Source organism: Brassica napus, chromosome A9 (genome assembly GCF_020379485.1).
Source record: "Brassica napus cultivar Da-Ae chromosome A9, Da-Ae, whole genome shotgun sequence".
NCBI classification, from domain to species: domain Eukaryota; kingdom Viridiplantae; phylum Streptophyta; class Magnoliopsida; order Brassicales; family Brassicaceae; genus Brassica; species Brassica napus.
This window is the reverse complement of record NC_063442.1, coordinates 1,776,571-1,788,638: the sequence shown is the minus strand read 5'-3', so window position 1 is coordinate 1,788,638 and position 12,068 is coordinate 1,776,571. Positions and strand designations below refer to the sequence as shown.

The 12,068-nt window shown below is 32.1% G+C and overlaps 2 protein-coding genes across 3 annotated transcripts; one reads left to right on the top strand and one right to left on the bottom strand.

Moving 5' to 3' along the window:
- Positions 1-3,035: 3,035 nt before the first annotated feature.
- LOC106351707 (CASP-like protein 1C1) lies at positions 3,036-4,485 on the bottom strand. The gene is made up of 3 exons (XM_013791468.3): positions 4,192-4,485; positions 3,998-4,100; positions 3,036-3,482 (listed from the first exon to the last, which is right to left on the bottom strand). Exons 1-3 carry the CDS (start codon positions 4,347-4,349, stop codon positions 3,249-3,251), a joined length of 495 nt encoding a protein of 164 aa, XP_013646922.2. The 5' UTR covers positions 4,350-4,485; the 3' UTR covers positions 3,036-3,248.
- A 1,676-nt stretch (positions 4,486-6,161) lies between these two features.
- LOC106347614 (thioredoxin M2, chloroplastic-like) lies at positions 6,162-8,087 on the top strand. 2 transcript variants are annotated; one of them, XM_013787189.3, is made up of 2 exons: positions 6,162-6,538; positions 7,599-8,087. In XM_013787189.3, exons 1-2 carry the CDS (start codon positions 6,301-6,303, stop codon positions 7,916-7,918), a joined length of 558 nt encoding a protein of 185 aa, XP_013642643.1. In that variant the 5' UTR covers positions 6,162-6,300; the 3' UTR covers positions 7,919-8,087. The 2 variants fall into 2 exon arrangements, with proteins under 2 accessions (XP_013642643.1, XP_022544921.1); XM_022689200.2 differs by having other exon boundaries at positions 6,239-6,538; positions 7,602-8,087.
- The last annotated feature ends 3,981 nt before the right edge of the window (positions 8,088-12,068 follow it).

Genomic DNA, 12,068 nt, shown 5'->3' with positions numbered 1-12,068 from the left:
AAAAAGAGGAAAAGCAAGTCAGCATTAGAAAAACATTGATGTATTGAAATCTGGAACCAATTTATTACTTTCTAAAATATATCATTCACTAATGAGAAAAAGACTAGAATAGCACCAAACCAAGTTTTTGTTCCCAAAGTAGCACTCAAGGTTCAAAGTCACAAAAATAGGTTTCATTAAAGAGGTAATGTACACTTATACCCCTAGGGTTAATTAATCCAAACATTAGGGTTTAGAGTTAAGGGGTGGGGTTTTGGAATTAGGATTTAAAATTTTATAAATAATAAATAATAAAATAAAAAATAAAAATTTTAAAAACAGTTTCAAAAAGTATTTTTAAATTATAAAAATAAAATCTGAAAAAAAAATAAAAAAAAGATTTAAAATTTTTTTAAAAAAAAAAATTATAAAAATTTCGAATCTGAAAACATATAATCTGAAACTATAAAAAAAAATTTATTTTTTTTTATTTTTATTTTTTTTATTTTTTTATTTTTATTTATTTTAGTTTGTTTATTTAATTTTAAACCAAGGGTATTATAGATATTTTACCCTTTAATGAATGTCATTTTTGTGACTTTCTCCTTCTAGTGCTATTTTTGAGACATAAACTTCAAAAGGTGCTATTATTGACAATTGCCCTTCACTAATATCAATTTTATTTTCTTGTTGGTCATAATTTTTGTGACGGTCCAACCGCTTCACCGCTTACTCGGTTCATAGGCTTCATTCGATGAGTTATTCTTTTCAAATTCAAAATAATTGTTTAATATACAATCATCACATTATTTTTGCCTTTATTTTGATCTCACTCAGAAAGCAAATGATTTTCTGGTAGATCATCTATATTTTCACTACTTTGTCTTAATCATGTTTAACTCTAAAATTGTAAATAAATGTGTGATAAAAAAAGTAAGTACATTTTAATAATAGAAATAATCAAATCGATTTTCAAAATACTTTTATATACCACACACCGAAATGTTACATATTTTTCTTTATAAAGTTTAAGGGTTAGGTAAAAAATGCTAAGAATGGTTATACATTAATTTTTCATAACAAGTACATCCCTTGTTTCGTAACACTATTTAAATTTGGTTTGAGGCTTTGTGCATATATGTTTCTTGTTCTTATAATTATATCTATGTTACTAATGTTCAGACGCTAGTACATAATTCATTAATAAGTATCGTTTTGTCCATTTTGTTTTTAATCTAAGATTTCGAAAATGTTGAGTTTGTATGTCGACGAAAAAAAATTCAAAATATCGAGAATGGCAAGTATCAACTCTCTTTTTTGGCATATACAAATTTGCTGTCACCGAATGATTCATGACACTGACAGTGATCTATACAAACGCCAAACTTTTAAAAACATTCGCAAATGCTAATTTTATAAACTCTATACCTTTTTTTTAATTCACAACTATATATTTATTTAATTTGAGATGTTTTGACTAAGGATGATATCACTGGAAGAAAAGACAATCCACGATTTGTTCAAGATTAGCAATATCATTATTGTTATTAATACAAGTGGGTTGAAAGAAACAAAAATAAAAAACAAGTGGAGCGATTTATTTCAAGAAAATTTAACAGCTGAACGGCGAGTGAGACCGCTTTGGACGCTAAAACAAGACTTTTTTTTTTCTTTTTTTTTGAACTCTTTTTTTTTTGGAACTCTAGCTAAAACAAGACTTTACAAAGTCATGTTTGCTGCTTTTCGAAACACACATGGGACCCCTCCATGCTCTCCCCCCCCCCATATCCCTCTCCTTTTCTAATAACTTCTTTTAATATTTTATAATATTTTTCATTAAAAGGATTGAATGTAAATTGTTAATGTAATGGTAACAGCTAAGAGAAACAATAATAACATATTAATTGTTTTTATTTACTACTACTATTTTCTTGTTTTGAAATGTATTTACTGTTATTAGTATGAATATTTTCTGCCAAATTCTAATATCAGGAGTGTTCAGCAGCATTCGAGACTAGATTCACCAGCATTTAAGATTCTTTTTGGTTCAGTTTGTCTTAATGCTCTTATGGGACTATTATAAGTTATTTTGTCTAGTTTTAAAAATGGGCATGTGGGATTATAATCCATTAGATGGAATCTTCCTTTTGTTCTGACTTCTGACGCAACAAATGGTCGCATGTGCTTCACCGAAGCATTAGAAAAATATACATATACCCTCTGAATGATGTGGAGCAAATTTAACATTAAATTTGCCGATGATAGAAATAATAACGTTTTCGGCTTTTTCGTATTAACAAAAAGGCTCACAATTTTCTTTATCTTTTACTCATGCCACATGTCCACTTTTTACAAGCCTGTTCAAATGTAACGTTGAATTTGACGATGATGAAATCTGAAAATAATAATGTTATTTTCGCTACTACAAACCGGTTCGCGATACTAATACAGAAGCAAAACTTCTATCCCAGTGATCCCACGTAAACATGTCAACATCTGCCGGTTTATGTGTATTTGGTGATCAACAATTCAACAGAATACTTTCTGAAATTAGTATTATATATTTTTCTTGCCGAAAGATTATAATATCACAAGTCAGTTTTTGTAGCAACTTCCATATCAAAAACCGCGAAGTTACAAAGATTTTGTGAAACTAAATCTGACAGTTTTGTAATTACGCATATTTTAATAGCTTAGTTGGTTACACAAACTAGTAAAGTCGGCATAACATGACATTCAAATCAAGCCTGATATTTTTACAACGTTAAAACAAAACATGTTTTGTAACATCGATTGTTTTTACGATGCAAAAGATTAACGGAGGTGAAGACGAAACTTGCCCATGCTCAGTGTTTTTTCATAAATGGTGTTTTGTTACACTGAGAGAAATGACTAACTAACAAGTGCAATTACGTTTTGATCAAATACTCATTTCCATAGCTAGGGAAGATGTATCTATATCCATTTCGTTAGCTAAAGATATTGCACATGTTTAGGTTTGTATCACAAATTTGTTGATACTATAATAAATACGAATCCAATGATTGACAGAGATGTATATATGAAGCATTGATTTTTTTTTTAATTATGAGTAAGAGTTTATGAGAGGTGGTTCAGTCTATAATGTTAATTAGTCCATAAAAATGAAATACTATGACAATCTCGACACCTAAAACAGAAAACATATAAATACAATACACAAACGACGTTATAGTATAGATATTAAAACGTATATTAACCGATACTGAAAGTGAAAAAAGAAGTTAGATTCAAGATTTCTGGAGAAGAAAAGGATCGACGACGGAGTGAAGAGAGTATAAGAGTAACAAGACGTAGAGGACGAGTGCGACGAAGCCGGCAATGAGAGCTCCGGTGACCTGATCGCAAAACTTTGGAACTTGGCCGCAAATTGGAAGCCAACCTGCGTTTGCGTTTCCTTTCTTTCCCACTTGCGCCACCGCTAACGCCGCTGATATGCTTGACGTTAGTAGCATTGTCATCACCTCCAATACATTCACCAAAAATGTCAAAAGTTAATGACAATTCGTATGTATGCTGATATAGTCGTCACCTAACAACCTATAATAAGCGTGTGACTAAGACACATTACATTCAAGTTTATTTGTTTTAACTTTTTTTTTTTGAAAGTGTATGTTTTAACTTTTCGTTCAAAGATTAATTTACTAGAACATCTCCATTAAAGAGTTCTTAGAAAGTATCTCAACGATAAATGATAATAAGAGGAAATATGAGAATTTCGTGAAAAAACTCTCATGCAAAATATAATATTGTGATTACTTTATGTTCTTCTAGAAAACAATTGTTTATTTGAACTATAATAATCAACATTTTATTATTTTTCAGTATTTCACCAATAAAAATGCTTTTATTCCTCTGAACACATCAAACTACTAGATATCAACAATAATATTACCTTTAGAAAAAAACTATGCTTAGAGATAGAATGCAAATGAATTAATGAACGAAGAGAAGTACTAAACCAAATAACAATTATTACCAAATCCAAGACGACGACGAACTTCCACAGTAAACTCTCCTTAGGAAGAAACAGAACTAGAAAGCTGTAAACACTCACGACAGCGTTTGCGATCACAAAATACCTACAAAACATGTTATACCCAATTACTAGCTAAAAATATTCACATAACTTATGAGATGAACATAATCGATTTGTGTTTGCATTTAACATACTTAAAGGCGGCCATATCGGTGTACTTAGCTTCAAGAGAGACGGCAAAGAAGGAAGCTCTCTCGCGGCTAGTGACCATAACTATCAAAGCAGCGAGAGCCGCCCCAAAGGCCGCTAACCGTAGCACAAGCGCACCTATTCTCTTTGTCAACTTCGCCATAGATCGATCAATAACAATCTAGTTTATTTTAATTTTATATGGAACAGAGAAAGATGAAAACACAATAATATAGCTCATGAAGGGAAGAACACAAACACATGAGTTCATGAAATAAATGTATTGGTAATAAACAAGATATATATTAGCTGAGTGAAATGTGTTGTTAGTTGAGCTTTCCAACTATATTCACCGTCATCGTCCGATTTTCAGCACACGACTACGTACCTTTCCTTGCTCTCTTTGTGACACGTGAAGCCATAAAAGTGAATGTATATAGTTTAATTATCTTGTAGAAAGGCCTAACGTGCAATCTTAGTTTGTTCCTTAAAATGCATTTTTTTTCTATTTTCTTCAATTCTTTTTTTAACAAACATTTTTTCTTCAATTTTTATGTATTGTTTGTCAACAAACACGCATAATGTTTATATTTTCTTAGGAAACTCATTATATTAGATTCTTAGTTGGTTTTAGTATTTTCTCTACAATATAATTTATATAGGTTAATATATATTAATTAGTTAAGGGACAACATATCAATTGTTTTGATGCAAACAGGGCTGATTCAAACCCTATCTTAGAATTCAATGTGAAATATATATTTTATAGGGAAATACGAAACTAGTATACATTTTGTGAGTAATGACGTCTTTTTTTCAGTGAGCCGTTGTCCTAACTTATGTGCTTTTGTCTAGTGGGCTGGTATTAACGTTGACATTTTATATATACATCGAATATATTTATATATTTCTTTTTTGTCCAAAGTAAATTGATAGTTACCACTTACCAGCAATAAAAATTGTCTACAAAATTCGTTTCTTTTTTTCAAAGTAAAATAATTTTAATTCCACATATCTATTATGAATCGGTTCCTCTCAACTATCGATCTAACATTGCTTTTAGTGGCAAAAGTCAGTGAAATACAGAACAAAAAAATGTAGTGGGTGACCTATTTAAACTGTTTTCACATGAAAAAGATAGAGATAGAATGTTCCCCTACGTTTAGAAACGAAATCCAATTGTAGAAACTGATTTTAGATGTCTACCAACTACCAAGATTTAGCTGTCACGACGTGGACGAACGCGAGGATACAAATATATATATACGAAGATCATGCATATTAACACAAGAGATGTAGACTAGTTACATATATTTTTGCTGATTAAGAATGCCAATTGATAATTGAAGCAAAAAAAATAGTTAAGATGTGTTAAGACCACCCTTAGAAGCATGTTAGGCTGGTTAAGTAGTCTACAAAGACTCAATGAGCAAACGAACCCATGCTGTCTTTCTGCATGTAAATGATAGTTTGTTTGACATGTATGGCATTTACTAACAAACACAATTGCAGATTCAAAAGTTTGAACCTTGCACCACAAAACTTTAGAACTTGACCAAATTTTCGAAATGGATGCTATTACATTCGAAATATATTTTTATATCTAAAGAATCGTCTTACTAAGCTTTAGAGGCTTTAGGTAATAGATTGTCTATATACGTTGCCCGAAAAAAGAAAATTGTGTATATACATTATCACTGCCAATAATAATAGAGCGGCAACCTTATTTGATTTTTTTTGTTTGTCAACACTTTATTGGATTAATCAGTAGAAAAGTTTACCACTAACACATTAACATGTTTTTTATTTTCGCCAATGGAGTAACGCATGCATGGATGTGTCGGGTCGGGTCTTTCACTCCATCATCATGTGAACATGGGCTTTATGTTTGATACAAGGCCCATTAAAGTAGGTTTCCACAGACATACAGTTTTTTTACTCTTTTTTTTCCTGATATATCTACAAAAATCAATCTCAACCAATAAAAAGCTTCCGAGTTTTTTTTTTAATGTTAAAAAAAAAACAATAAAGAAGCATTTATATATGTTTTTTCATTTTTATTATCTGGATATTATTTTACACTTGGGGATTAGGAGGATCTCTCTCTCTTAGCAATGGCTGCTGCTTTCACCTGTACCTCTCTCCCTCCGCTCTCTCTCCGTTCAGAGACGAAAGCCGCAGCATCCTCCTCACTCTCAGCTCGCCGGCTCTTCGCCGTGTCGCCGGAATCAGGAGGATTGAGAATCCGTCTTTCTCAGTCGCCGTCCTCGTTGACCTCGATTCAACCTAGGGTTCCTCGATTACGAAGAGGCGTCGTCGTCGTCTGCGAAGCTCAGGAAACTACGACTGACTGTATGTTAACATCTCTTTCCTTGTTCGATTTGGTTTCCGCTCGATTCGTGTTGATTGATTGATTGATTGATTGATGTTTCTTTAGAGAGAGAGAGAGAGAGAGAGAGCGTTTCCCTGCTGGAATTTAGGTTTTCTGTTGAGATGAACTTAGTTCATGTCGTTTTGCGTGTTGAAAAATGAAGAGAGTTGCGTTTTGGGGTCTCTCTTGTTTCAGTGGATATTAAGCAAGACAAAATGTATACTCTTTTTCATAAATTTGAAGTATCTATCGATTGGATCACACACATTTAGGACAAGACAGTGTTGAGTTATGTGCAATGGGGATTCTGTGCTTTTAGAGTTGATAAGTATAAGATTATTTTGCCTACCTACTCAGCTTTCTATGGACTAGAAGTCTACATATTTAGGACAAGAAAGTGCTTAGTCCTGTACAATGGGGATGTTGTGGTTATTGATACTATTGCTTTTCTAAGATATTAGATAGGTGAATCCTTTCTTATGATGATGTGTTTAGTGAGATTAGGCAAGGATCTCTCTCTCTCTCTCTCTCTCTCTGCTACATTCAGTAATTGACACGAGCATTATCCTCACTTGGACTGATTTTGAATCACACAAACTTCATTCTATTTGTGCTTCATTCATGGATTCTATGTAAGATGTGTGTGCAGTATATACTATGTAACTCCATTATCCAAGTCATGTTAACATCAAGTGTTTACTTCTAGATTGGAATTATATAGCTATAGGTTTAGTGCATGCGACATACCCATGTGACCAGAGATTGATTTGATGAATGAGTTTCTGTTATCTCTCTTATTAACTTACATTCATGATTCTGAATGATTAGTTGTTTCTTTTGTGTGTATTGATGATGGTAGTAGTTTCAATAATAGTCAACGTCTCATGTAACAAAAGATGGATGAATGGTTTTCAGCTGTCTGGCTGGTTAACTTAGCAAAGTGTTGTCCTTTCAATATATTGACTAACTTATTTTGCTTTTCCATTCATGATTCTGAATTGACAAGTTATTGTTTATTTTGTTAATTTGATGTTATCATAGTAGTTTCAATAGTGAACGACTCGACGTGGGATTCTCTAGTTCTCAAGGCAGACGGCCCTGTACTTGTCGACTTCTGGGCACCATGGTGTGGACCTTGCAAAATGATTGACCCGCTCGTGAATGAGCTAGCACAACAGTACACCGGGAAGGTCAAGTTCTACAAACTAAACACCGACGACTCTCCTTCAACCCCAAGCCAGTACAATGTTAGAAGCATCCCAACGATCATGATCTTTGTCGATGGCGAGAAGAAGGACGCAATCATAGGTGCAGTGCCCAAATCCACACTCACGTCTAGCATTGACAAGTTCTTGCAATGAGATTGTCAGTCTGTATGATCTCTCTCTCTCTCTCCCTCTGTTTCGCATTCTCATTCTCTCTGTAACTGGCTCTTTCTTTAATAGCTATCTGCTTCTTCTGCTGTATCTTTTCTTCATCACTGAACATATAGACATGGATAAATAATATGATCTCATGTTTTTATTATGATTTTACCGTCGCTTGCTCCGTTAAAGACATCAAAGTCTAGACTAATGGAACCGTGTGAAAATAAAGTAAACAATGATGGAATCTATTTTAGGTCTATAAGAGAGAGAGATCTGAAGAGTGTTCAGTTCTGTAACCTTTTTGATGAGCACACGTTAAGGTTTTGTCACAAGTTCAAAAACTCTAGGCATTGAATATTGTATTCTGTGAGAGCTTGTTCTACGTAAAGGGACTAAATAATGAGAATTTAGAATTGGAACCTTTATTGATCCGCGAAGCGAAATATATTTTACGTTTCTGAAGTCTCACCATACTTCATGCGTATCCAGTTTATGGATAAGGATGTTATGTAGGACAAACTGAATGCAAGCCAAAAAGAATTGAATGTTCTTGGACTGATGTGAATATTCTTTGTAAGAGTTGATTCACGGTTAGGACAAGACTCCACCGAACTCAAATTGTTTTATTTTGGTGGATAATGTAAACAAAAAGTCATAGGAAGATAATCATTTGATTAGTACGTAAAGATTTTGTTTTAAATTAAGTCCGCCAAGAAAAAATTCAAAATGTCTTTAAACCTGGTTAGAAATTATACTCGGCCCAATCATTCCGGTTTGTAAACCAACTCTTGACCATAATTTCATTTTGACGTAGTTTTTAGTCAACTTGACTTGGAAACTGTAAAGATTAACTCAGTTGTATATACAAAACTCAAGTATAGTAAAGGGACTGTAAAATCATATTCACCCCGTAGCATTACCAAACAAACTGACGTATGGTCACTTTCATTCTCGTTTTTTTTCTGCTTAAGAAAAACCAAAAGTCATAAAAACCAAAAACCCCTATTATGAAACTTATTAATGTCTATGAATAGAGTAGAATTGGTTTTGTCATAACCAGTGTAATCAAATTTCGAACAATTGTACAAACGGGAACCTCTTCATATATGAGTTTGGCCATTCTCTTCTACTAACATGATTTCACACTAACCAAGAGCTCTTGGTCTGGTGGTAATAGAACTCCAGTTGGAACGTATGTCCTGGGTTCGAGTCGCTTTGACCATCTTCCCACCTATAATCGTGCGTGCCTAGATAGAAGACCTTGTAGGGATTAGTCTGGGCTTACCACTTGGGATACTCCACGGATATCAAAAAAAAAACATGATATAAGAGTATTGAGACTAAAACTTTAATGGTTACCTTCTTATTATTTTCTACTTCAGTTTGACCTTGACTTGTTCTTATATGAAGTATTTAATGATATAAATTACAAGAATTGGCATATAGCTGTGATGTGAAAAGCAAATTAGCGTTTACTGATGGTTCGATAGGTAGACAAAATTAAATTTCATCATAGTTTTAGGATATGGTTTAGATGCAATTATGTGGTGAAGTCTTGATTGTTGATTATGTTTCGATGCAGATGTATAAGATTAATGTTTTATTTGTAATGTTTTGTTGTTGTTGCCGTCCTTTTTTTATAATGTTTTATTGAGACATATGCTAGAGATATATTTGGAGAATTATTTTAGGTCGAAGATAAGGTGGCGTACGCAAATTCCCAACCCTCCGATTTTATAACATTATCATTTGAGCTTTTTGATAAATGCTTCTCAGTGACCTTTTATTTCTATGAAACTTCGTGAGCTTAAAAGTCACAGAACATATATAAATGGAACAGAAGTATCATCATGACCGAAAATGAGAACAAGTGTGAAATATATTGGAAAAACAAGTCAATATAAGACGTCTTTGTTACACCTACCCCACTTTTAGGTTCTTGACTTGTATCCCATGTTTGATAATGCATACTTATACGAAGACTTTATAGATGTTTTATAATTAACAAGCGGACATTGTTTTAATCATCTGATGACGAGTGTCGGCCATATTCTCATACCAAACATGCTGCCTCCTGAAAAGATGATAGATATGTTTCTGCAAGTCAATTTTGTTAGAATCAACATTATGAGTACTTAAAGCTTTAGTTATGCTAATATTCTCAACAAATATATAATTGAATCACATTTACGTGTTCACCTTCAAGATTGGTACTAATCCACAGAAATAGAATAATGTGAAATGGATAGTATTTGAATATTTAATTCGAACCAATCACACCAATTATTTCTATAGGATATGAATAAGAAACAAATCTCCACGCGCCAAGATAATTAACCCGATGATACAAGAAATCTCCATAAATCATTTGTTTTGGCGTCTAATCACCACTTCACACCGACACAGAGCTAGAAGCTAAGGAATATATAGACGCGTTTCAATACATGAAAATAACCTTTGCGACATACTATGCTAGTAAAAAAGTTGTGTCTGACACAGAGCTAGAAGCTATCCTTTTAAACAATATAGCTTGGATAGTACGATTGGTACTAAAACATGATTGATGTAAATACGCATTTTAGAGTTTGTGTATTGATTATGTTAATAAATAATTTAAAACTTATTAGATCTGTACCTCTAAACCCAATATTTATTATTCTTTTCATAACTTATAGTTATATATTAAATACAATTTTTTTTTAATTCTAGAAGACATACTGTACCATGATACCAAAAACTTTGTATCTTTCAAATATCGATCTTGATCACTAGTTAAACAAATGTGGTTTTTACCGGCGCAAAGAGATTAAAGTAAATTCCAAGTCAATATATAATGTACTACTGATTTAGTTGTGTAAATAAACCATTTTGATGTAATTTTTTACTGTTGGGAAAAAAATCATATAAATGTTTTTGGGTGAAATGATAAAAAAAAACGAGATTCTTTGGCTACTAATTAATTAATTAAACCAGTTTTGGACATACGGAGTAGTATTTAATGACTTATTCTTAGGTCCACCCCCTAGGGTGAACCTCTAGGTTCACCAACCAATATGATTGTTTTATTTTATATTCGATATCTTTTAAAAAAGGAAACAAAATATTGTCAAATTATATTATGTTTTTAAAATTAAAAAGTAAAAAAAAAATAGTAATAATTACAAAAAAAAATATTTAACGTCGTCAGCATAACATTAAACCCTAAACCTTAAATTTTAATCCCTAAACCCTTAATCCTAAACCCTAAACCCTTGGATAAACCCTAAACTCTAGGATAAATCCAAAACTCTAAATCAAAATCACTATACACTAAAACATTCAAGCGTTTAGGGTTTAGGGTTTTAGTGTTTTTTATTTAGAGTTTAGGATTTATCCAAGGGTTTAGGGTTTACCCAAGGGTTTAGGATTTACCCAAGGGTTTAGGATTTACCCAAGGGTTTAGGGTTTATCCAAGGGTTTAGAGTTTAGGATTTAGGGTTTAGGGATTAGGATTTAGGGTTTAGTGTTTTGTTGAGAACATTAAAATATATTTTTTTTAATTCTTTTTTCTGTAACTATTATCTTTTTTATATTTTAAAAACATAATATAATTTGAGAATATTTTGTTTTCGTTTTTAAAATATATCGAATTTGAAATAATGAAATTCTATTGGTTGGTGAACTTATAGGTTCACCCTAGGGAGTGAACCCAAGAATGACTCGTATTTAATATAAGAAGAAAGGCCCACAAAGCAAAACAGCGTGTCTCGTGAGATGTTTTATGAGAAGCATCGTTAGTTGTGAAGGTTGACAAGCGTGAACAGAGCCACTTTCGAGCCCTCTCATAAGTCCTTTTCTTACTTCAGTCTACCCAATCATCGCTTTTCACTGTTTCTTAATTTATGCTTCTAGGTTTAACACCTCACAAATATATAATATTTTTTTTTGTCTAAAAATATACTTTCTCTGTTATATAATAGACGAAGTTTTGATTCTTTACACACATATTAAAGAATTATCTTTTTTTTCAACAAAAAATTATGAAAATATAATTTAAAACTAATTTATTTAATTATAAACAAAAATAAGAAAAACATAATTGCCTACCCAATTTTTGATAAAGTTAAAATTAACTAGATATATAAAAACATCATCTATTGTGAAA

Coding starts and splice junctions, on each gene's coding strand:
- LOC106351707 (XM_013791468.3), bottom strand. CDS start 4,349: ATGGCGAAGTTGACAAAGAGAATAGGTGCGCTTGTGCTACGGTTAGCG. Junction 4,101..4,191: donor ACCGATATGGCCGCCTTTAA/GTATGTTAAATG, acceptor CATGTTTTGTAG/GTATTTTGTGATCGCAAACG. Junction 3,483..3,997: donor TCGTCGTCGTCTTGGATTTG/GTAATAATTGTT, acceptor AATGTATTGGAG/GTGATGACAATGCTACTAAC.
- LOC106347614 (XM_013787189.3), top strand. CDS start 6,301: ATGGCTGCTGCTTTCACCTGTACCTCTCTCCCTCCGCTCTCTCTCCGT. Junction 6,539..7,598: donor TCAGGAAACTACGACTGACT/GTATGTTAACAT, acceptor ATGTTATCATAG/TAGTTTCAATAGTGAACGAC.